The sequence below is a fragment of the Balaenoptera ricei genome, chromosome 12, assembly GCF_028023285.1.
Source record: "Balaenoptera ricei isolate mBalRic1 chromosome 12, mBalRic1.hap2, whole genome shotgun sequence".
Classification (NCBI taxonomy): Eukaryota; Metazoa; Chordata; class Mammalia; order Artiodactyla; family Balaenopteridae; genus Balaenoptera; species Balaenoptera ricei.
In genome coordinates, this window is record NC_082650.1 from 7,183,603 (window position 1) to 7,208,156 (window position 24,554).

The window sequence follows — 24,554 nt, forward strand, 5'->3', positions numbered from 1 at the left end:
TTTGAGTGGGTCCACTAATGAATGGCAGTATTTGAGTGGGTCCACTAATGAATGGCAATATTTGAAAGTGGTGTTGAATATGATACTCTGTGATCAGTGCTCCTTTTCTGGAAGGAGCCAAATGCTCCATAAGGTTTGGGAAATGCTGACTGGAAAGCAAAACTGAGCCGGCCTTGTAAGATGTTAAAGGGAGTGTTCAGTTAGATGCAGAAATTTACCCGCCAAGAAGTTTGTTGAGAGGAACACGGATGTGTGAACATCATCATCAAATACTTGCAAGAGTCCCAGCTTGCAGCTAAATCCTACTTTAGCCTTTGGAAACAAGGGGAGTGGTGAAGTGAGGGAGGGAGGTGGGGAGGTGGAGGCTGGGATGGGGACAGCACCACGGGACTCCTTCTTTAAAACGGTTACAGCAAGAGAGAGTGAGACAGGAAGTGTGGAGGCTTGGGGAGAGAGGATCGCTGCCGTCAGTCACACCCGTCACACTCCCCCAGGCGCCCTGCCCGCTGCTGTCATTGCCGTCCTCCTGGCAGGGCAGCGGCAGTGGTGCCGAGTCTACTCTGCTCAGAGTTAAGGCCCAGGACGCAGCCTCGGGCAGCTGAACCTGCTGCCCCCTTGTCTCCTGTTTCCTTCTCCCTCACCTGGACCTCCAGCTTGTTGGCTGTCAGGGTTTAAAGCCACCGAAGCTAAAGTTCACTTCGAGTCCTTTTCCCGCCAGCAGGATGAATTCAGGCCAGTCCAAACCAGGAGGAGACAAGCTCCGAGCACCTTGTTTCAGAGCCCAGGCAGGGGGAGCAGGGAAATGATGGAGGGCCGGCTGCAGGCCCCTCTTGACCCTGGTTCAGCCGTCTGGACAGGACTCAGAAGTGACTCGGAGTTATTTCTCTGGCCAGGAACACGTCTTTGCAGAAATCCAACATGGATAAAGAAGGCCTTAGCCGAAGTGCTGTGAGTTAGAGATCCTTTTGTTTTGTTTGGGTTTGACAAAGGCCCTGATTGGTGGCAGCACGCTGGGGGGGAGGAGGGGCAAGTCATCCCTCACACACCTCACGGAAAGCAATCCAGTTGTAAACTTCCCACACCCTTTGATCCAGCTATTTCACTTCTAGAAATTCATCCTACAGATTTCCTTTCACACGTGCAAAATGACCTATGGAGAAAGACGTTCCCCGCAGCTTTGTTTATAATGGCAAAATATTGGAAAGGGCCTAAATGCTCATCCGTAGGGGGCTGGTTAAGTGAATTCCGATACAACTATCAACTTGAATATCGTGAGGCTGTTGAGGAAGAATTCGGCTGTTCAGGGTTGCTCAAAGGGCACTGATACAGGACAGGCTGTAAATGTATTAAATGAAAAAGCAAGGTGCAGAGCACGTTACATAAAGCAATATTCTATATATCATTTTTAGTCTCAAAATAGCTTCTATATATGCAGGTGACAGTGATTGTCTCTGGAAAGCTTTGTAAGCTGACTGAGGAGGAAGGGAGACTTATTTTTCACTATTTGCCTTTTGCACCTTTTGAGTTTGTGCTGTGTGCATGTATTATTCACTCAAAAAATATATAAACCATTTTTAAAAACCCAGACTATGTGAATTGTATCCCAATGAAGCTGTTTTTGAGCAAGGAAAAATAAATGGTCAAGAAGCATTTTTAAGTTTGAAAAAACTGTAAATATTTTAAAGTAGGAAATAAGTTCAAATATTTTTGTCTATGATTATACATTGGACAGTTCAATTCCCAGGAGTATCATCACCAGGGGCACCACCCACACAGTTCGGAGTATTTATTAGGCGCCTCTCTTAATTTAAGTTTCCCTGTTGAAAGTAGGTTGGCAGATATGGTCTCTTGTATGAGCTCATCTTCTCTAATAGGTTCTGAGACAGATGGTAATAAAGTTTCCCATTAGATCATACTCACAGTAAGTGTATAAATTAAGACTCTGCACAACCAAAAGACTGAGTGGATACATACTTGTACTTGATTGAAATCATGATGCTGTAGGAAAAGGGAATTTTCAGAGTTATTTTAAGAGCTCCCATGAATGGAAATTAAACCAAGGAGAGTAAGGGGCTTTTCACGGTAGCAAACCTAAAACAAAAATAATTCAGGGGATCGGGTAGGGAGGGAGTGTAGAGGTCACAGTATTTTGTGGGAACATAGATGGCATTGTGTAACCATCCTTGATGATTTGTACAGAATTTGAAAAATACAAAAGAATTCAGCTACTGAGCTCTATCCAGCTTCCTTGAAATTATTTCTGTTTAGCCATTTGGAGATTGCATGTAAAAGATTGTCGTAGTCTGTTTGCATTTAGAGCATGGCACAGTTTAAGACTGCTTCCCACCATGAGATTCTGTGATTTTAAGATGTTGTGTACTTGAAAGGAAATAACCTGACTTTCTTCCTTTCGAATTTGTGTTTTAGCGCGTTATAATCTAACACCATTTCCGTTCTGTGGCACTGTCTTGTCAGAACCAGTTTTCCGTATATCCACGGCTAGTCACCCCACGGGGAGCCTCCCTCTTTTGATATACTATTTTTAACGCACTGGGGCTGAATCTCATATATCACTGCTGCCATCTTCTGGAAAGTCATACACCTAAAAGAAAAATATTTCATCTATTCCCAAAGAAGTACAAATGTGTGCGTCATGGTTTTGATGTTTCCCTTGAATACAGTAAGGGGTCCTGAGATGATACTTGATTCTCTCCTGTTCTTTTAACACAGAACTTCAGAGCTGTGGAAGAAAAATAAATGGCACATAATAAAATGCTTTTATAATAGATGCTGTCGTGATAGAAAACAAGCACAAAGAACTTTGGGCTTTCACATAGAGATCATTCACCTTTGAGGGTCAGACCCTTATCTTGAGGTTCATCGCTTGTAGGTGCCGACTGGCTCTCACCTTTACTGATAACAAGCACTTGCGTGTTCTGAATGCATTGGAGGCTGTTCATTTCACCCCTTTTTATGCTTCCGAAGAGAAGATATACACACATATCCTTTTGAATGTCTCCATTATGGGCGTATGGGAAATCAAATTCAAACATCAATCAAATGACTTGTCTACTGACATGATACTGAGTGATAAATGTGATGGGCAGTTCATTTAGCTGTATGGTAGTGTGGGATTTCCTAAGGGGAGTGACAGTGACGGCACGAGCAGGAGGAACAAGAGGTCAGTATCCCTTTCTCTACTGCAGTTATGGGGAGCTGACAAGCTTGGCACTTCCCACGAGGTCCTCAGTTTCACTCAGGCCTTCACAGAACAACAGCAATTATTAGTATATTGAGAATTGCTTTAGTTAACAAGGTGCTTTACTATCACCTTACTTTTCTATAGAATTTTTTTGCTTATAAAACATCGTAACTCCATGAGAAAACCATTTCTCCTATTTACTAGGTGCCAGAAACTGGGTTAAATATTAATTATCTTATTACTTCTTCTCTACAGATGCAGAAAACTAAAGCAAAGAGATGTTAGGATCACACAGATAATAAATGGTAGAGAAGGGCCTCTGAGTCCAGGTCTCTCTGACTTCAAAGGCTTTACTTTTTTTTTTTTTTTTTTAAAGGCTTTACTTTTAAACACTAAATTGTATCTGAGTTTTTAAAATATAAATATCACTATATGATTTCATGAATTACAATATGCTATTCTTTTATATGTTGTCCAAGTCCAAGATTTTATTCACCCAAAATAAATACTCAACACATATTAACCACAAGGCAAAAATATGACTTGAATGGTAAGAATAGTTTGGCTATTACTTATGAGAAAAAAAAGTGTCTTATTGAACTTATCCTTTATTGAATAGTTTTAAAATTGTATACTTCATCTTAGGCCTCTAGGGTGAGCTAATTACTACAGTTAAGTGAGAAGCTTGGCACCATCCACACAGGCAGCTGCTCCAAAGAGAAAAATGTATTGGATCACCAGGTTCACTGTCAGATAAAGGGAAGCCATCACACTATTGGGAGTGATTAACTTGTTCCTGGTGTTGACTTCTAAGATGCATCGTCCTGTGGGTACTCGGGATTAAAAACAAACAGGGGGAGGGAATTCGTTCTCCGTCCACTTGTTAGGACTCTGTGCTCTCATTGCCAGGGGCCCGGGTTCGATCCCTGGTTGGGGAAATAAGATCCCACAAGCCACGCAGCACAGCCCCCCAAAAAAGGGGGGCGGAGATTTAAATTACAATTTTTCAAATAACAAAGACAATTCAAAAGTTGTCTTTTATATCAGTTCTTTTGCAAAAGAATAACTGACCTAGTATAAATAAACTGACCTAGTAAAATTTCTATAGGAGCTTAGCTGTATCGACCAAGGTTTCACCAGAGAGACAGAACCAGTAGGAGATAAATATAAATATAGATTATCTAGGCATGCTCAGCTGTCCCCATAGATCTATAGATATATAAAGAGATATCTATAGATACAGCTATAGTAGATATCTAGTATATATTTATATATAAATATCTCTATGTCTAATATATCTGTATCTATAGAGAGAGATTGATTGCAAGGAATTGGCTTATGTGATTATGGGGATTATGGGGCTACCTAGGCAAGTTCCAAATCCACAAGGCAGGCTGCCAGGAAGGGCAGGCTGGAACTCTGTTGTCCGCAGGTGAACCCTCTTCTTGAGGAGGCTTCAGTTCTGCGCTTAAAAACCTTTCAACTAATTGAATCAATCCCACCCAGATCATCTAGGACTGTCTCTCTTCACTGAGAAACCCTGATTAGTGTTTGGTTGAATAGACTATAGTCTAGCCAAGTTGGCACATAAAATTAACATCGCAGGCACTAAGGTAATACAGTCCATAGATATTGCTTTTTAATCATATCTAATAAGGAGATAGAGTTTAGAGAACCAATAGAATAAGTATGTATTACTGTTATGATTTTTAAAAGGCCTTAAAAATTCTTTTTTTAAAACATGCAAAAATTATTAGCATTTGTCAGATCTATCTCAAAAGAAAATAATCCAGGAAAAGTATACAATATAACTGTGTGGTAGTCTCTTCCATTCGGTTAGTATTTATTTACTCACAAGGCATCCTAAAAGAGCCTCAGCAAATATGAGCCCACAGTTAATGACTAATAAACCCCTGGGGAGATTGCAGCCTTCTACATTATTGGTTAAAGCCAGATCATGTGCCCCAGAAAGGAGACAGGCAGGTTGTCAGAGTGCATATGAAAATATTGGAGCCAGATGTTTTCTCCTCAAGCTCCTTGGAAATACCTGTGCCCCTGGGAGTTTTTGCAAACAGACCCAAAACATTATCTCAAGGAGTTTTGTATCTGCCTAAGCCAGAGTTCCCCAAACTTCCTCTGTTCACCATGCCCCTAGTGGCTTGGTAAATTTTTCCTGGTGCTTCTAAGCCAAAAGAAATGCCTAACAGTTCTGTTTATTAAATATTTAGGTCCACATAACATAGTAAGAATTAATGTCTTAACAACTTCATAGTCATTTGAAAAAATAGTTCACATAAATTGAAAGAAAAAAATATTTTTACTTCATTCTTAAACAACTACATCTCCTGGTCCAAAAAGATGTTCACCTGGCAGCTGTCTTTTTTATCACAGTAACCTCCAAAAATCCCGCTTTGCAAAAACATGATGTCATCAAAAGGAGGGTAGCACAATCTACATTAACACCATGAACAGCCTTGAGTTAGTAATTCACAGTGTCCAACAGATGTTGAGTATCACTGTGCTTTTCCTCAAAACTTTAAAAGATCCCACTCCACCCCTGTGAGTTTGTTGTGACACCCCAGGGCTCCTTGGTACACAGTTTGAGAACTGAAGTCCTAAGCATTTGTACAAGCACCTGGTTGACAGTCTTGAGTTCTGGATAACTTAAGTAAAAACCTGAACTTTCAGTAATGTATATATGTCGATGCTACTCTCACTTTGCCCCAGCTTCCCCCTCCCACCCCGCATCCTCCGAATGTAAAATAGATAGCTAGTGGGAAGCAGCAGCGTAGCACAGGGAGATCAGCTCGGCGCTTTGCAATGACCTAGAGACATGGGATAGGGAGGTTGGGAGGGAGGCTCAAGAGGGAGGGGATAAGGGGACATATGTATGCATATGGCTGATTCACTTTGGTGTACAACAAAAACTAACACAGTATTGTGAAGCAATTATACTCCAATAAAGATCTATTAAAAAAAAAAAGCCAACGCTGAACCCAAAAAAAAAAACCCTGAACTTTTTTTAGATCAAATCAGACCTTCTAGATATTTCCTCATTTTGTATGAGACAGATTTATTTAACTAGGAAACCCATGGCACAATGTATCTAAATTTAAGTTATACTCTCTGAATAGGAGCAAATTAGCAAGTGCATTAATGCTAAATTATCACCAACACATTTTTTCAGCTTTCACTTGTCTTTTGCCATACTGAAGTGGTGAGGGTTTAATTTTCATAGGCTCTTTCTTTACTGGTTTTCTTAATTAATTTATATATATATATATATATATATAGTCTATTCTTTGTAGTACTGGTATGAAAGGGAATTTAATGTCTTTGTGTCAGGAAAGGCCTATTTATTCTGACAAACTGATCAACCTCCATGGTGTTCCTCTACCATGAAACTGATTTTATATCTCATCCCCGAGCTAATAAGATGTGAAACATTTTCCCTGTCACGCCAAGAGATCAGACTTGCTTCCATGAAAAGCAGTGGGGTGAAATCACACAGTGAGCTCTTCTCAATGATTGAACCATACAGGTCACAGTGTTTCAACATAAGAACAGAGTGATGGGTCTGAGACAAACCCAAAGATGAGCAGATACATTAAAGAAAAAAAAAGGCCTTAAGAAAGGACTCAAGGATCCAATTCATTCACCGTTCACTGGATTAGCTGTCAGTTCAGGGAAAATTAAAATGTCAGAAATGAAAACCTGCTGGTCTTGGTGATTTGTGTAATGACATCCTGACACATACCCCTTCTCCCACCAACATGAACCTTTAAGGAAAGTTTATATCCCACAAAACGTGGGCTCATTCTCTTTGCTGTGAGAAGAAATAAGAAAGCTATAACACTCTGAAAGTGCTGGCGAGAAGAGAGATGGTGACATAGCTGTAGGAGAGGCCTTTTCCTTATAAAATACTTGTCTTTCTTGTTTGTTATGTCCTGAGATTAAAATGATCTTCAGATGAGTTGTTAACACAAGAAATTGACCATGGGGACAGAGGGGAAGCTGTTTCTGTGGTGGAGACAGTTTGTCTCTGTTCCATGTGGGGTCAGCTGGGGCAGCTCATCCAGGGGCTGGAAGATCCACTTGAACCATGGCTCAGACACGTGGCCGGCAAGTTGGTGCTGGCCGTTGGCTGGGGGCCTCAGTTGCTCTCCACGTGGGCCTCTCCATGGGTGGCTGGACTTCAAGAGCAAATGTCCCAAGAGACAGAGAGTGGAAGCTGCCAGTTTCTTAAGGCCTGGGCCCCCAAAAGTGACATACCAGCGCTTCTACCATGTAACACTGGTCAAGCAGTCAATACATCCAGATTTAAGCAGAAGCGATCTAGAGCCCACCTCTCAATGGGAGGAGTATCGGATCACGCTGGGCTTGTTCTCTAAAACCACCACCATCACCCCCGCGCCGTACTTGTTGACCACGCTCACTTCTCTGCTAGAACATCCTCTCCGAATACAGCTTCTGCTGTGAGAGATGTTACTCCCCAACGAGTAAAATAAACGGTCGTTGAAGGGAACCAGTTTTCTAGTGGAGCATCTCCTTCTCCAGCCGTGAAGTAAAGTAGGGGAAGAACAGTGCCTCGCTGGCATCTCCTTAACGCTTCGAACGTATTGTGTGCCAGGCCTGCTTACAGCCGCTTGGGATGTGTTACCCCCCCCACCTCTCATGATGGTCATGTAGGATAGGTATCATTGTTACCCTGGTTTTTCAAAGGAGGAGACTGGGGCACAGATGCCAAGGCAGCTGTCCCAAGGTGTCTTGGTCGTCACCTGATGGGATGGTGACTCCAATCCAGTGTGTCACACTGAAGAGCCCACGCCCTCAGCCACCGCAGCACCTCCAGAGCAGGGCTGGGGGTTGGAAAGTGCGTTCCGAAGGGGCCCGGTGATTCCAGGTGGTCGTAGGATAACTTCCTTTTCCAGCATTCACTTCTCCAGCTTCCTCCTCTGTCAGATGAAGGGTGGAGGACCATTGGCTCCTGGGTCCCTTCCAACCCGAAAGGAGCTGTGAATGTGGAAAGGAGCTGTGAATGCTGAAGGGAGCGTGGCCACTGGGTGAGAAGCTTTGCTTCAGCCCCTGCATTAGCTTCCTGGGGCTGCCAGGGGCTTAAACAGCAGGAACTTATTTTCTCACAGTTGTGGAGTCTGAGAGTCCGAGAACAAGGGGGCAGCAGGGTTTGTTTCTTCTGAGGCCTCTTTCCTTGGCTTGAAGTCGGTCACCTTCTCCCATGTCGGCACACGGTCGTCTCTCAGCCCCTATGTGTCTGTGTCCTAATCTCCTCCTATAAGGACACCAGTCGTATTGCACTAGGCCCACCCTAATGACCTCATTTTACCTTACTTACCTCTTTAAAGGCCTTGTCTCCAAATACAGTCACATTCTGAGGTACCGGGGGTTAAGGTTTCCACATATGAATCTGTAGGGCACAAATTTCAACCCACGACAGCCCATTTCTTCTTTCCGCAATAGGCTTTCAATACAAAAATGAGTCCATTAACATGGATATATAAATCCTCTCTGTACGTAAACAAATATTAGATGTGAAATTCTTGAATGAAATTGTTTTCCTCACATTCTAACACTAATAACACTTTACTACAGGTATTTCTTTGCGTTACTGTCTCTTCCGCTAGGCTAGAAACATCTTGAAGAGAGGAAATGTGACTCATTCATTTTTGAAACCCTGCTGCAGTGCTCAGAACATTCTTTAGTAACGAGTGAACGGTTCCATCAAAATATGACTTTATTTCTCTCTGCAAAAAGTAATTTGGCACACAAACCATCACCCAAGTCAGAGGCAGGGGTAGAATGAGCTTGGAAAAGAAAAACATGTTGTGACCAAATGCAGCCAGCAAGCCCCTCTCTAACCTGCATGTGTTCTCCTGCAGTTCGTCTTTTGCCGGGACTGTAAGGAACCGTACCATGAAGGTGAATGCAGTGCCCTGTTTGAAGCCTCAGGAACAGTTACTCAGGTAGAGTGCCCTCTTCCTTCCTCAAAGCAGGGCTCAGGCTATGGGGATGGGAGCTGTTTCCTGGAGACCATCGAAGATTCCAATCTGAAAAAATAAGGGCCAGCTTAGTAGCCTACAGCCGTGGTGATGGGGTTCTGGCCTCCCGGCCATCGGTCCCTCCAGAACCACTTCCTTCCTCCGGGCGAGCTGTAGACTTCCCAGTGGCCATGTGTGGTGTGCTGGTACTTCCATGAGCGTTTTACCCCAGAGGTAAGTGGATTAGGGATAAGGTATCTTAGCATGATCATAGGAGTCTTTAGAAAAGAGAGAAAACCATTTAACAACCTCTCAATCAGGGAAATCAATACTAGCCTCACATTATTTTTTTTCAAAAGTGCCTTTGTTTAAAATCTTTGGTGAAAACTATCTCCATGAATGAAGTGGTAGAAGTATTGCAGTATTATATGATGCAAGGATGTCATTGTTTTTTTAGCAACATTGTTACCGAACTCAGGTCCGGCTGCTCACTGGCTGGAAAATCAATACCCAAGAGGCAGTTGTTGGTAGAAAGGAAAATTGCTTTTAATCAGAAAGCCGGCAGTCTGGGGAGATGGTAGACTCAGTGTCCCCAAAAAACCATCTCTGAAGAGTCTGCTTGGCCATGAAAGTTTTTAAAGGGAAAAAGGGAAGTAATCTCAGCGAATCATTGAGATGGGGGTTTAGAGTCGTCGCCATGCCCCCCACTGCATGCAGGCTTGTTGACGTCTTGTGGTCTTTCTTTGGATGCTATCTTGTTCACACAGTCTGTTCACAGAGTTTGTTCAAGAGATTACTGAAAGGGAAGCTAGGAAAGAGATCGGGTCATCGGTTACTTATTCTCCATTTCTGCTTCTTTGATCCATGGAAAGAACCAACAGGTTAGGCAAGGTATTGTGTGATCAAAAGATGTGATAGGTGTGCTAGGGCCAGAGATGAGTAGAGCTTGGGAGGCGCCTGGTTTAAAAGTTAGTTACAATGTAGCTTTGCTAAATTGACAAGAAAAGGGGTTTCCTGCTAAGGGTGGTTTCCTGCAAAGAGCTGCTTACAATATCATAGACTATGCTAAACTGTATTTCAGTCTTGATTAGGTAAAGAACATGTTTACTGAGCCTTACTCTCTGAAGTGCTATATCAGGCTTAGGGAAATGCAAATATATTTTCTTTTATTTATTAATTATGATCAACCGAACCTTAGGGGAAAGGAGTAAAAACTTCAACACAGTTGATGAATTTGCTCATTATTTTTCTCCTGATAGAGATGTTAACAAGGGTATAAACACCAAATCTACCCAGATAAATCCTTTAGTCATTTTATTGACAGGAACCCCATAAATAGACATAGAAGTTCCAGAACATTTTAATTTCACAGTTGAGAATTTTAAGTATCGCGGAATGCTCTAAAATGAGAGCATAAAGAAGTGAATCCCTATAAGGTATTCTGTGGATGTATTTACTCAGTATTAGCATAACTAAAGAAACATAATGAGTGAATTCAGGTCTTCTCAGCTGCTCCTAAAATGCTGACCCTGAGCATTGAGAGATTTAGGGCTGAACTGCATTTCTATGGCACACGCTCTTCCTGTTGACTTCTTTTAGCTCTGGGCACTCAAATGCAAGCTCACTGGGTCCTGATGTCAGGAATAATAATGACCCTGAGACCCGCCCCCTTGCCTCAGGGCCAGAAGGGTTAGACCAGAACAAAGGCTGCTACTGTGGGAGATGGGTGTGATCCAGCAGTTTACACGCATATGTTCATATGACAACAGACCTGGACAAAGCCTTCCAAGAAGGGGTACCCTAACATCTATTTACCTGAACACAGTAGCAGTAAGGTGAAGAAGAGCGTTGCTTAACCTAAAGCTGTCCAGCGCCTGACCCACTCAATAATCCCCTTCATTCTTCTTTCAGGAGGAACTAACCAACCTTGGTGTTAATGATTAAGGTAGCCCAAATTTTAAAAAGAAAAGAAACTCAGAAATATGGGAGAAAGAAAGTTAGAGCTGGCCTTGAGTACAGATGACCAGTATCAAGGGGCCTGTGTCTGCACACACCATCAATCAGCAGGTGTTAATCGAGCATTTCTACTGGCCAGACATCCTGCTTGACTCTCTGAAGAAATGTAGATAAGTACATTTATCTTCAGAGGCTTATAGGGGAGCCACAGGGGAGACTTACAGGAAAATAGATAATGATCATAATATGCTAAAGCAAAGTTTAGTGAATATAGCTTTGTACAGTGTTTCTCTAGGAGTCATGGAGGGTGGGTCAGAGTTTGTCAAGAGAACAGTGGTCTAGGGATGACAGTGAACATTCCAGCAGAGGGCACTGAATGGACAAAGGTACAGAGGCAAGATTCTCTTCAGCTACCCTGTGTTCCGTCCACCCCTACATCCCCAGGCTCAAGACAGTATCTGGTGCATAGACATTTAATGGATGTTTGTTAAGTGATGGTGGTGTTGACTGAAGAAAAACACACAACCTAAAAGTTGTGAGTTAAGTTTATTTGAGGACCTTACTGAGGACTCTAGCCGGGAGACAGCCTCTCAGCTCTGAAGAGGTAACGGAGGAGCCAGGATATATAGGAGTTTGTGCTGAAAACAAACAAACAACAACAAAAAAAAAACATGTAGTCAAACGTCAAAAGATTACTGCTAATCAAACAAAGCAGACCTCTCAAGTTAATGATTTTAGGGCTTTTCTATGTATGGGAAGCTACAAGAGTCTGGGCTCTGAAATTATTCCTTCGATATGCATCTTAACTACCTAGGGCCAGTATCCAGAGCACAGAACGTTTCCTGATTTTCTGCATCCTGAATTCCCCTCAAGGTCTACTGTGTGGGCAGCTGCAGTGGCCAATGGCTTGATTTTGGGCAACATTTGTTGTTTGCTGGAATGACAGGCAACATTCCCTTTCCACAATGGCATCTATAAAGAAAAAGACATTATTTAATTCATTCAATAGTATTAAACACCTGTAGTGGGTTAGGCTTTTTTCTAGGCTCTGGGGATTAAGTCCCTGCTCTCATGGAGTTTATGTTACTTTATTAGATGCCACAAGGCTTGCACAAACAATATGATATGAATTCAGAGGAGGAATCTTTAATTCAAGACAGGGTTATCCAAGAGAGAATTCAGGAAGAGACGGCCCTGCAACAAGACCTCTCTGAAATGAGCCTCCTTCCGGCCTAGAGCTCGGATAACTGGACCAGCCTTATAGTTCTCTTATTTGAAAACAAAGCGAATGGACCCACCAAACTGGAAAAGTCTGCTGGTTCACTATTGCCTGAGAACAGAAGGCAACTAGTATTTGGGGGTTTTGCTGCCATTTTTTCCTAAGTCTCTCATCCATTCAGGGTCCTCCTCAGATGGGCACATGAAGAGACTGTAACTGAGGGGTCGTGGATGACCTACAGTGGTGGGCAAGGGTCACAAGAACCAAAGTCGATGTGGAGGGCCTTGGAGTCCAGCATGGGGGGAACCATGACTGCGCCAGGCCTGAAGGGACAAGAGGAGGAAATGGCGTAACATGGGGACCAAGCTCAAGAGCTGGAACCGTGGAGGAGCTCTGACAGGAGGTGTAATTGTGGAAAGTCCAGCGTTGCCAAAAGTGGACCCAAAGCCGGAGGGGGGTGAGGACCAACACCTTGACTTCTCCCGCTCACCCTCTGGTCTCTTGCAAATGTCTCCCATTGGCCACACCCAACTGAAAGCCAGCCATAAGGGACCCAAGGGACACAGCCCATCGGATTCAGCCTTCCACACACAGAGCAGAGGAGAGAAAAGAACACAGAATAACCAGTATATCCTCTATGGACTGGTTTACCACGTCTCCGGTTTCCTCATTTCAACCAGAGCTACTCTTGGACACGGAGAAGGATGAACCCAACAAGCTATTTCATCAGACTGAAAGAGCCAATTCCATTTGGCAAGAGAATGAAGGGTTTTTATTTTCATAGAGCCAGTTTATTTTCTGTTCCCTACATTTCTCCCAAACGGCAGTGATCTCCAAATGGATGACCTCTGCAATCCCACTTAACTGAAATCTTTGAAAGGATGGCACTCCACACACCTAACAATAAAAATCTAATCGCAGCCTCCCTTCCTGGAACGGAAGGCTTCAGGTGCGTCCTCGTGTCTGAATTTTGCTAATACAACAGAATGCCCGCATTAGCCTTCTTCAAATTTCCTTTCAATTCAATTCATTTGTAAGGTTTTTCCTTTTAGCCGTCTGTGGCTACTCTCCACTGTTCTCGCTCTAAAGCTGAGCGGTTTCTGACATTATCCAGCCAGGCAAGCCCATGTCTCCCGGGGCCCAATCAGGATTTTCCCATCAGTTAAGCTGCTTGACCCTAATCTTAATGTATTTTTTGATTAATGCAACTTTTTTTTTTTAAAGCAAACTCAAAAATTGGTTTTAAATTGGTTTTAAAATATTGAACAAGCTTGCAGTTGAAACTGCTGGGGGTTTGGGGAATCAGTGACAGAAGATCAATCCATCACGGGCTAATGAGAGTCCAGCCCCATTTGCTTCTTCTTGCTGGAGCCGGGTTGTTCTCCGCCATGTATTCCCCCCGGAGGCTTTCTAATAAGTAAACACTTGCTCTTGTAAACCACATAAATTGATTCATTCTCCCAGGGCTTCTAAGTAGTTGACATTACTCCTCCTATTCAACAAGAAGGCAATAGAGACCTCCAGAGTTTTCATGGTGTTGTCCAAAACCACAAAGGAAATTATTTTCATTGGCTGTACCTGATCAAAGTAGTTCGGGAACAGTGACTGCTGTCTCTGATGAATAAATCCACAATGTCTAACGGGCGTATGCCACCCCTGCCTGCCCGGCTCCTGCTCAACCTCCAAGACCCAGATCGTAAGATAGCTCCTCCATGAGGCCATCTGCCCACCCCACTACTTCCTCCAAGCTCTCGGACTACTCCACATACCTCTGCTGTACATTCTTCACATTGAAATGTTGTTTCCCTGTATCTTCACTAAAATTCTGAACTTTCTTAGTGCAAGGTTTGTACCTGTTTTGTCTTTATAACCCCCAGTGCCTAGCATGTAGGAGGTACTCATTAAATGTTAGTGAACGAATGACAACTCCCTCTTTCCTCGCCGTATATCCGTCCTCACCGTGAGGCTGGGAAAGCACGCTACAGGAATGGGTGGGGAGGAGTAGATCAAGATGGTGACATGGGAGGCCCCTGAGCTCCCCTCCTCCCACGGACACACAAAATGTGCAGGCACACCTCAGAGATATTGCAGGTTCAGTTCCAGACTATCACAACAAAGCAAATGTCACAATAAAGTGAGTCACACGAAGTTTTTGGTTTCCCAGTGCATATAATAGATCGCTAGTGGGAAGCAGCCACATAGCACAGGGAGATCAGCTCTGTGCTTTGTGACCACCTAGAGGGGTGGGATAGGGAGGGTGGGAGGGAGGGAGATGCAAGAGGGAAGAGATATGGGAACATATGTATACGTATAACTGATTCACTTTGTTATAAAGCAGAAACTAACACACCATTGTAAAGCAATTATACTCCAATAAAGATGTTAAAAAAAAATTAAAAAGTTAGGTATACACTCTATTGTATTCTCTTAAGTGGGCAATAGCATTATGTCCAAAAAATACGTACCTTAATTTAAAAATACTTCATTTCTAAAAAATGCTAGCCATTATCTGAGGCTTCAGTGAGTCATAATCTTTTTGCTGGTGGAGGGTCTTGCCTCCGTGTGGACGGCTGCTGGCTGATCAGGGTGGTGATTGTTGAAGGCTGGGGTGGCCGTGGAAATTTCTTAAAATGAGACAGCAGTGAAGTCTGCCACATCGATTGACTCTTCCTTTCATGAACAAGTTCTCTGTAGCATTTTACCCACAGTAGAACTGCTTTCAAAATTGGACTCAATCTTCTCAAATCCTGCCACTGCTTTATCAAATCAGTTTAGGTAATAATCTAAATCATTTGTTGTCACTTCAACCATCTTCACAGCTTCTTCCCCAGGAGTAAATTCCACCTCAAGAAACAACTTTATGGGAACTCCCTGGTGGTCCAGTGGTTAGGACTCGGCACTTTCACTGCCGGCCAGGGAACAAAGATCCTGCAAGCCGCAGGGCCAAAAAAAAGAAAAGAAACAACTTTATTTGCTCATCCATAAGAAGCAACTTTTTATCCATAAAGTGTTATCATGAGACTGTAGCAATTCAGTCACATCTTCAGGCTCCACTTCTAATTCTAGTTCTCTTGCTATTTCCACCACATCTGCAGTTATTTTCTTCACTGAAGTCTTGAACCCCTCAAAGTCACCCATGAGTGTTGGAATCACACTCCTGTTAATGTTGATATTTTGACCTCTTCCAATGAATCATGAATGTTCTTCATGGCATCTAAAATGGTGAATCCTTTCCAGAGGTCTTCAATTTACTTTGCCGAGATCCATCAGAGGAATCACTATCTATGGCAGGTATAGCCTTATGAAATGTATTTCTTAAATAATAAGACTTGAAAGTCAAAATGACTCCTTGATCCATGGACTGCAAGATGGACGTTGTGTCAGCAGGCATGAAAACAACGTGAATCTCATTGTACTTCATCAGAGCTCTTGGGTGACCAGGTGCATTGTCAGTGAGCAGTAATATCTTGAAAGGAGCCTTTTTTTCCGAGCAGTAGGTCTCAACTATGGGCTTAAAATATTCAGTAAACTATGTTGTAAACAGATGTGCTGTCATCCGGGCTTTGTCGTTCTGTTTCCAGAGCACAGGCAGAGTAGACTGAGCATAATTCTTAAGGGTCCCAGGATTTGGGGAACAGTAAATAAGCATTAGATTCAACTTAAAGTCACCAGCTGCATTCGCCCCTAACAAGAAAGTCAGCCTGTCCTTTGACACTTTGAAGACAGGCATTGACTTCTAACTGTGAAAGTCCTAGATGGCATCTTCTTCCACGATAAGACTATTTCATCTGTTGTTTAGTGTACCATGAATTATCTCAGCTGGATCTTCTCGATAACTTGCTGCAGCTTCTACATCAGCACTTGCTGCTTCACCTTGTACTTTGATGTTATGGAGACGGCTTCTTTCCTTAAACCTCATGAGCCAACTTCTGCCAGCTTCAAACATTTCTTCTGCAGCTTCCTCACCTCTCTCAGCCTTCATAGAATTGAAGAGAGTCAAGAGCCTTTCTCTGGATTAGGCTTTGGTTTAAGGGAATGTTGTGGCTGATTTGATCTTCTATCCAGACCAATCAAACTTTCTTCATATCAGCAATAAGGCTATTTCACTTTCTTTTTTTTTTAAACATCTTTATTGAAGTATAATTGCTTTACAATGGTGTGTTAGTTTCTGCTTTATAACAAAGTGAATCAGTTATACATATACATATGTTCCCATATCTCTTCCCTCTTGCATCTCCCTCCCTCCCACCCTCCCCATCCCACCCCTCTAGGTGGTCACAAAGCACCGAGCTGATCTCCCTGTGCTATGCGGCTGCTTCCCACTAGCTAGCTATTTTACATTTGGTAGTGTACATATGTCCATGACACTCTCTCACCCTGTCACATCTCACCCCTCCCACTCCCCATATCCTCAAGTCCATTCTTTAGTAGGTCTGTGTCTTTATTCCCATCTTGCCACTAGGTTCTTCATGACCTTTTTGTTTTGTTTTTTTTCCTTAGAGTCCATATATATGTGTTAGCATACAGTATTTGTTTTTCTCTTTCTGACTTACTTCACTCTGTATGACAGACTCTAACTCCATCCACCTCATTACAAATACCTCCATTTCATTTCTTTTTATGGCTGAGTAATATTCCATTGTATATATGTGCCACATCTTCTTTATCCATTCATCCGATGATGGACACTTAGGTTGCTTCCATGTCCTGGCTATTGTAAATAGAGCTGCAATGAACATTTTGGTACATGACTCTTTTTGAATTATGGTTTTCTCAGGGTCACTTTCTTATCATTCATGTGTCCACTGGAGTAGCACTTTAAATTTCCTTCAAGAACTTTTCCTTTGCGTTCACAGCTTGACTAAATGTTTGGTGCAAGAGGCCTGGCTTTCGGCCTGTCTAGGCCTTGGACATGCCTTCCTCACTAAGCTTAATCACTTCTAGCTTTTGATTTAGAGCGAGAGACTTACAACACTTCCTTTCGTGTGAACGCTTAGAGGACACTGTAGGGTTATTAGTTGGCCTAATTTCAATATTGTTGTGTCTCAGGGAATAAGGAGGCCCGAGGAGAGGGGGAGGGAGACAGGGGAATGCCCGGTCTGTGGAGCACTCAGCACACACAACATTTATCGCTTAAGTTGGGAGTCTTATGTCGGCACGGTTCATGGGGCCTCAGAAAAGTTACAATGGTAACATCAAAGGTCACTGATCACAGATCACCATGACAAATACACTAATGATGGAAAAGTTTGAAATATTGTGAGAATTACCAAAATGTGACACAAAGACACGAAGTGAGCAAATGCTATTGGGAAAGTGGCGCTGATAGACTTGCTTGAGGCACAGTTGCCACAAACCTTCAATCTGTAAAAAGCACAATATCTGTGAAGTGCAACAAAGGGAAGCACAATAAAATGAGGTATGCCTGTACGGCTATACGCTATACAGTCACAGGGATCCAGAGATTAGCTGAGTGACTCCTATACACCAGACAAAGGAGAAAATACCCACCTTGAAACAGGAACCCCAACTCTCAACTTCTCCCAGAGGCGCAAAGGGTTTGGACCTCACATCTAAGGCCCCAACTGTTAAGATTCCCACCAGAGGGCCTGGCTCCCAAAACAGCTAGCTCTGAAAACCAACAGGGCTTGTGTCCATGAGACCCATGAGACTATAGCAAACAAAGAAGCAATTCTTAACAGATGCACAAGCACTCACTGTGGCTATCCCCCCAGGGCTTAGAGGGGGCTGCTCTTCATTGCGGTGGCTTCTCTTGTTGCGGAGCACGGGCTCTAGTCTAGGTGAACAGGCTTCAGTAGTTATGGCACATGGGCTCAATAGTTGTGGCTTGTGTACTTAGTAGCTCCTCGGCATGTGGGATCTTCCTGGACCAGGGGTCGAACCCGTGTCCCTTGCATTGGCAGGCAGATTCTTAACCACTGCGCCACCAGGGAAGTCCCTGTATCGGTAATCTTTTGATTCATAAGAGAAAATAAGACTCCCACAATAAACCACTGTTCCCTCCTTCGGCCTCCTAAATTAGAAGAATAAAACCACCATTTTGCCCAGGGAAAGATAATAATAATTTACCCTTGTGTAGTACTTGTTTACAAAGCACTTTCAAATACACCATCACATTTTGAGCCTCATTACAACTTTTTGCAATAGATGTAGATGACAGGCAAGGTAGGAGGAGGGAGAGTGACCTGCAGGAGTCATAGAGTTGATCATCACCAGATCAGTAGTGCTTACTGCTGTCACTCTGCATTTTGAAAAAGGGAGATATGCAGGTTAATGCTGGCTGTCCCAGGGTGGCAAACTTAAATGCTAACAGGCACCAGCCTAGTAATATAAACAAGCCAAGTAGGCTGGATTAAACTCACAGGCCTCTCAATGTTTTGAGTATAAAGATAGAGTACACTTTTCGTCTAACTTTCCTATTTCAACAAACAGAACAACAGCAGAAAAGCACATCAAAACACTAGCCTGCAAGAACAGTTACACACAGACCGTGATGTAGTCTGTGCCAGGCCAGGGTGTGCATAGCTTGTCAATGCCACACGGCTGTGTCACTCAGGTCAGTTGTTACCAGGCAGAGATGAGGGACCCATGTCACCAGATCTCCCCAACTGATTTTTTAAGGTTTGAGTAGCTTGAAATCCATGTGTTTATGTTAAATATCCTTTTTTTTTTAAATTTTTTATTTATTTATTTATTTATTTATTTATGGCTGTGTTGGGTCTTCGTTTCTGTGCGAGGACTTTCTCCAGTTGCAGCAAGTGGGGGCCACTCTTCATCGCGGTGCGCGGGCCTCTCACTATCGCGGCCTCTCTTGTTGGGGAGCACAGGCTCCAGACGCGCAGGCTCAGTAGTTGTGGCTCACGCGCCCAGTTGCTCCGCGGCATGTGGGATCTTCCCAGACCAGGGCTCGAACCCGCGTTCCCTGCATTGGCAGGCAGATTCTCAACCACTGCGCCACCAGGGAAGCCCCAAATATCCTTATTTTTAAAGGTCAAGAACTAACTTAAAAAAAATTTAAACATCTATCCATAGGTGGAATTGTGTCTGCAGACTCTGTGTTCCATGACTTTGAACCTTATTTCAGCTAAGTCTGAATTCCTTATAATCAATTAAAAGAAGGAAAATAGAGAGATTCAGTAAACATTTATAAAGTACCTACTATGCACCATGCACAGCACTCGGTATTTTTGATACAACATTAAACATAGACCAGCCTCTGATCTCATGAGGTTTATAATCTAGTGACATTGAAAAACAACAAGTAATTAAAATATTTACGTGCCAACAGCCACAAAAGGGGACGTTCAGGAAGCTATGACATCCAGGCTTCTAAGAGATTTACAGAACTGTTCACAGGAAGAAATGAAACCTAACGCCTAAAAAATGGACTATCCAGGCAAGGATGGCACGGAGGGCGCTTTAGGCAGAGGGACAAGATATGCAGAGTTCTAGAGATGAAAGAGAACGGCATACTCAGAGAAACGAGGGAAGCTCGGTATGACTGTTGGGTAAGTGTTGGTGGCAGCGGCCATAGTAGGCAGCGGTCAGCAAATAAAGTCTTATGGGTCAGGTTACGGAGGTTAGAGTTAAGGGCAGTGAGAAGGCCTTAAAGGATTTTAATGAGATTGACATCATCAGATTGATGTTTTTGAAAGATCACCAGCTGTAATAGGAAAAACAGGGGGGGGGGAATCGTAATAGGTCGTGTTTTTAGGAAGCAAACTCTGAGACCCTTGAGGTTTGAGTGCAGGTGCGGGAGGGCACTTTGGGGAATAGCACGTGCAGGGCGAAGGCAAAGGGAGCGGGTGAGCTGCGGGACACCTGCAGCAGGGGCCTCAGCCAGTCCTGTAAGGAGCTCTGGGGCTCGGATGGTCCTTCAGATTTGCTCTGCATCAAGGGGGGCAGGAGGGCAGGAGTTTACACCCCCTCACATAGACCAGTCTTCGGCTGTGAGCTCCCCCGACCCAGGAGGGAGCAGGACCTTGGGGGGAAGAAGCCGCTTGCTTCAGCTGAGGGCAGTTCCTGGATAGAGACTTGGCAGAGAGCCGTCTGTTGCCAACATACCCAGCGGCCGGGGAAATGGTTGCTCCGGCCAGTTTCACAGTACTCACTACATTCCGCCCTTGCACTGCTGAGAGAAAGAGGAAGAGACCAGGGAGGTGTACAGGAGGGAGGTAAGCAGGGTGAACTCCAGCTCACACCACTGCAGTTGGTCTGCGGGTTGTGACTGTTTCGCCCTCACCCTCAGCCAAGCACCTCTAGGTTACCCCTGACGGGCCCAAACCCCTGGTTACCTGCCTTTCTAAAGCCATGACTACTGAGCGTGACCATTTGCTCTCCAGATTGGGCAGGAGAGCTCCAAGGGATGCCACAGTGAATCGCCGGGGTGCCAACCGTGTTCCTCCTCTCTCCGTTCCATAGCTGCAGCCCTACCTTTTCCTAATGGTCACTTATCCCTGCCAGAAAGGTGACTCCTTTCCTTGCCTGCCAGTCTCTGGGTAAACACATAAGGTGACTAAATGGCAGCTGTAGCTTGAAGTTTAATAGAATTCTTGGTGTGTTCCCTGGTAGAAGCATTTTCCCTGTGGAAACCAGAGCCTTTGTATCTGTAAGGCTCCAAGTTGCCCAGGTAGAGCACAGATTCCCAGGTGGGTCACTGAGAGTAACAATAAGTGGGGCTTACATTCCTACTCCCACCCCTTGATTCCTCAAACATTCTACCTATTGGAGACACGGTATCGCACTGTGGTTTTTTATTTAGAGTGTAAATCTCATCTTGAAGAATAGCACCTCAGGGTGGGAGGGAGACGCAAGAGGGAGAAGATATGGGGATATATGTATACATATAGCTGATTCACTTTGTTATACAGCGGAAACTAAGACACCATTGTAAAGCAATTATACTCCAATAATGTTAAAAAATAATAATAATAAAATTTTAAAATATAAAAATAAAAGAATAGCACCTCATCTCCACTTACTGCTGGAGATGTAGGAGCTCCAGCAGCATCTTGAAAGGCAGGCCGATCACTAGTTCAGATCAGCAGCTTCTGGGTGATATGATATGTGACAGGACCAGTGTGCACTATGGTCATGTGCCCTCTGTGACACGCTCTTTGCTAGAAAGTGGGTTTCTTTAGTCCAATGTGATGTTATACAAGATCCCATAAGCCTTCAGATGGTGGTTCTGTCTGAGGCTCTGTTGTCAAGAAAGGCAAACCCATACCTAGAATAGGAGTCAGTTCCTGTCAAGATGGAATTTTTACCTCTCCCGGTAAAAATATAATCAGCAGGCAGATCGTTCTCCTTGAAGGATGTGCCATACTAGGGACTTAATGTTGCTGGCAGGTTGGACATTGGCAGTGGCAGTAGCTACCTCAGACTTGGCAAGTGAAAGCCTAAGCTATAGGATCCAAGCAGAGCTGCCATCTTGCCACCATGATTGCTCCATTCAGGAGTCCATTGACCAGCACTGGTGTGGCTGGCTGATGTCAACTGGCTGGATCATTCTACTTATTGGTTGAAGGCCCCTTTCTGTGGCAGATGCTCTCTTGTGGGCATTAATATGTTGTATATTTCATGCCCACTCTCTCAATTCTATCCACGTGCCTTTTATGCAGATCTCCTTGTCTTCTTTGTCCTCAATCTTCCAGATTTTCTCCTCCCATGCCCTTAACTAACCTGTGAAGACATTTGCCACTGCCTACGAGTTTATATATATTCTTAAATCAGGACCCTCTTCATCCCACACAAAGTGTATGGTCAGTTGCTTTGCCCAAAGCTCTGCCCATTGAGAGGGTTTCTCCCCACCACTCTCTTCTAACCCTAAGAAAGGGTTATAGTATAGCAACCATCCATTGTTGGCTTGCACTCACATGCTGCTATGGTCTTAATGAATATGTCCCCCTAAAATTCATATGTTGAAATCCTAATCCCCAAAGACGATGGCATTAGGAACTGGGGCCTTTGGGAGTACTTAAGTCATGAGGGTAGAGAGCTCATGAACGGGATTAGTGCCTGATACGAGAGACCCCACAAAGACCCCTCGCCCCTTCCACATGTGAGGACAGAGCGAGAAGACACCAGCTATGAACCAGGAAGGGCGCTCTCAGCAGAACGTGACCATGCTGATGCCTTGATCTTGGACTTCTCAGCCTCTGGAACTGGGAGAAATAATTTTCTGTGGTCTATAAGCCCCCCAGTCTGTGATATTTTGTTAGCGCAGCCCGAACAAAGACACATGCTAAGCAAACCCAATTGTGGACCAAGCTGGGACCATAAAAACAGCTCCCTCTGCACCCCTGTGACGACAGCCACCGTGGGGCCAGAGTTGCGAGCCAGGGGAGAGGCACCGGTGGCCCAGCAGTGGATGATGGATGACATGGGGGTCTGACCCACTGCTCGTGCAGGTGACTCGTCCACCGTGGTCCTGCTTGGCCTGATCCCAGATGCGCCACCTGCCTCTCGTGAAGGATTGCTGCCGGCGCTCCAGCCCCATGGGGCTCAGGCGCAGGCTGGGAGCTTTTCCCAAACAGTGCCGCTCAGAACTCTAGACATTGCCACTGTGACTCTCTCACTGGCTTGCAATAAACTCCGTGCGACATCTTTTCTCACCACACACACCTTGAGTACCATGGGGTCTGCCTATTTGTGCGGCCCCAGAGACAGGACTGCTGGCGCCGGAGCCAACCCAGTGCACAGCCCTTCGCAGCTCTGACAGCACTCAAAGCTTCCAGGGCTCGTGTCCCACAGGGAATGGCCTCTTCTCTGGCAGACAGCTGGCAGGTGTTCAACTCTGTCCCCTGCCCCATCATATGTTTGCGTCCTAGGACCACTCCTGGTACCAGCTGTCATAGGTCACGTTCCCAGGGAAACCGCCTCTGAGTCTGGCAGACAGGAGGTGTCTGTGGGCGTGCTCTCAGGAATGACACCTTAGGAAGAGAGGGAAGCAGGATTGAGCAGGGGTAGAAGCTGCAGTGATGCCGTTACAGCGGGAGATGAGGGGAGGTAGAGGCGGGGCGGGGCCCGGGAACTAAGACGGCTCTGGAGAGTTGTCTCACCCTGAGTGCGGGGCTGGAGGCTGATCTTTAGCACCCGTCCATCCATACGTCAATTGGTCATCGGGTGTGCGTTGTCCCCGCCTCCACAAGGAACTGTGGCTGGAATGAGGCAGTGCTTTGACTTAGGGAGAGTCCTGTGTAGCGTCTCGGCAGAGATGCAGCCAAAATTGCCAGCAGCTGGGGAAACCAGTACCCAAGGTGGGGCAGGGCTGGGGTGCAGCCAAGGATCCACCAGCAGAGTCAAGACTAGAGAGACTCATCAGGGTGCTGAGAAGGGCAGCGGGGATACAGAGAGGTGGTGGGTCTGAGGTAGGATCCAGACCTTGGCAATGAATTAGAGGACAGGATGAGAGCAGTAATGAGTTAATGTCAATGCTCGAATTTCCACCTTGGGTGAACTTGGGTGGGTAACAGTGCCATTCACTGGAAGAGGAAACACAGGGACAGAAGCAAGGTGTTCGGGGAGAGATGACGAGTTCACTCTGGACATCTCAGCAGAGGTGCTGGGCGGGTAAAGGAATAGATGCGTAGACCACCTCAGAGGGATGCCTTGGCTGATAAAGACACCGATTAATCATCTCCAGTTGATCGCCCCTCACCCAGGACCCCTGCCTCAACCTCCCCGGTTCTACAACCAGAGGCTGAGGGACGTTCCTCCCCTGGAGAAGGAGAGCGAAACAGCGATGGCCCAGGAGGACTGGATTCCTGGGTGTGCTTGGCTGACTCTCTGCAGACTTATCTCCTGGCCATTTACTGCTGTTCACACAAGTGCAGCCCCAGAATCAGGAGACGGGGGGAATTTATTATCCCCAGAGGTCTAGGTCCACAGTTATTTGGGAGTGTAGCTCCTGAATCGCCTGTTGGTTTAAGTGATGCAGCTTTATCAGTGCACTTCACTCAAATTCTTGACTCTGGATGTGCAGGGTGGCAGACGTGCAGACACGTAATGACGGTGCTAGAGCCCAGGAAATGCAGGCGCCTCATCCGCCTGTCATTCAATAGAAAGGAGGAGAATAGGTGCAGAAGACAACACCAGAGCTCCTGTAGTGCATTCCCCAAGCATTTGGTCTGTTGGCCCCGGGGGAGCAGAAATGGCCCTG

The 24,554-nt window shown here is 44.7% G+C and overlaps 1 protein-coding gene across 8 annotated transcripts in view; it reads left to right on the plus strand.

Moving 5' to 3' along the window:
* PRKN (parkin RBR E3 ubiquitin protein ligase) overlaps positions 1-24,554 on the plus strand; it is a 1,325,586-nt gene that overhangs the window by 1,255,639 nt on the left and 45,393 nt on the right. For 7 of the 8 annotated variants that reach the window (XM_059940863.1, XM_059940859.1, XM_059940858.1 and 4 more), the window contains one exon: positions 9,100-9,183. The exons of the other annotated variant lie outside the window; for it this stretch is intronic. In XM_059940863.1, coding sequence (XP_059796846.1) covers positions 9,100-9,183 — 84 coding nt within the window. The remainder of the gene's footprint in view (positions 1-9,099; positions 9,184-24,554) is intronic. 8 annotated transcript variants of the gene reach the window in all.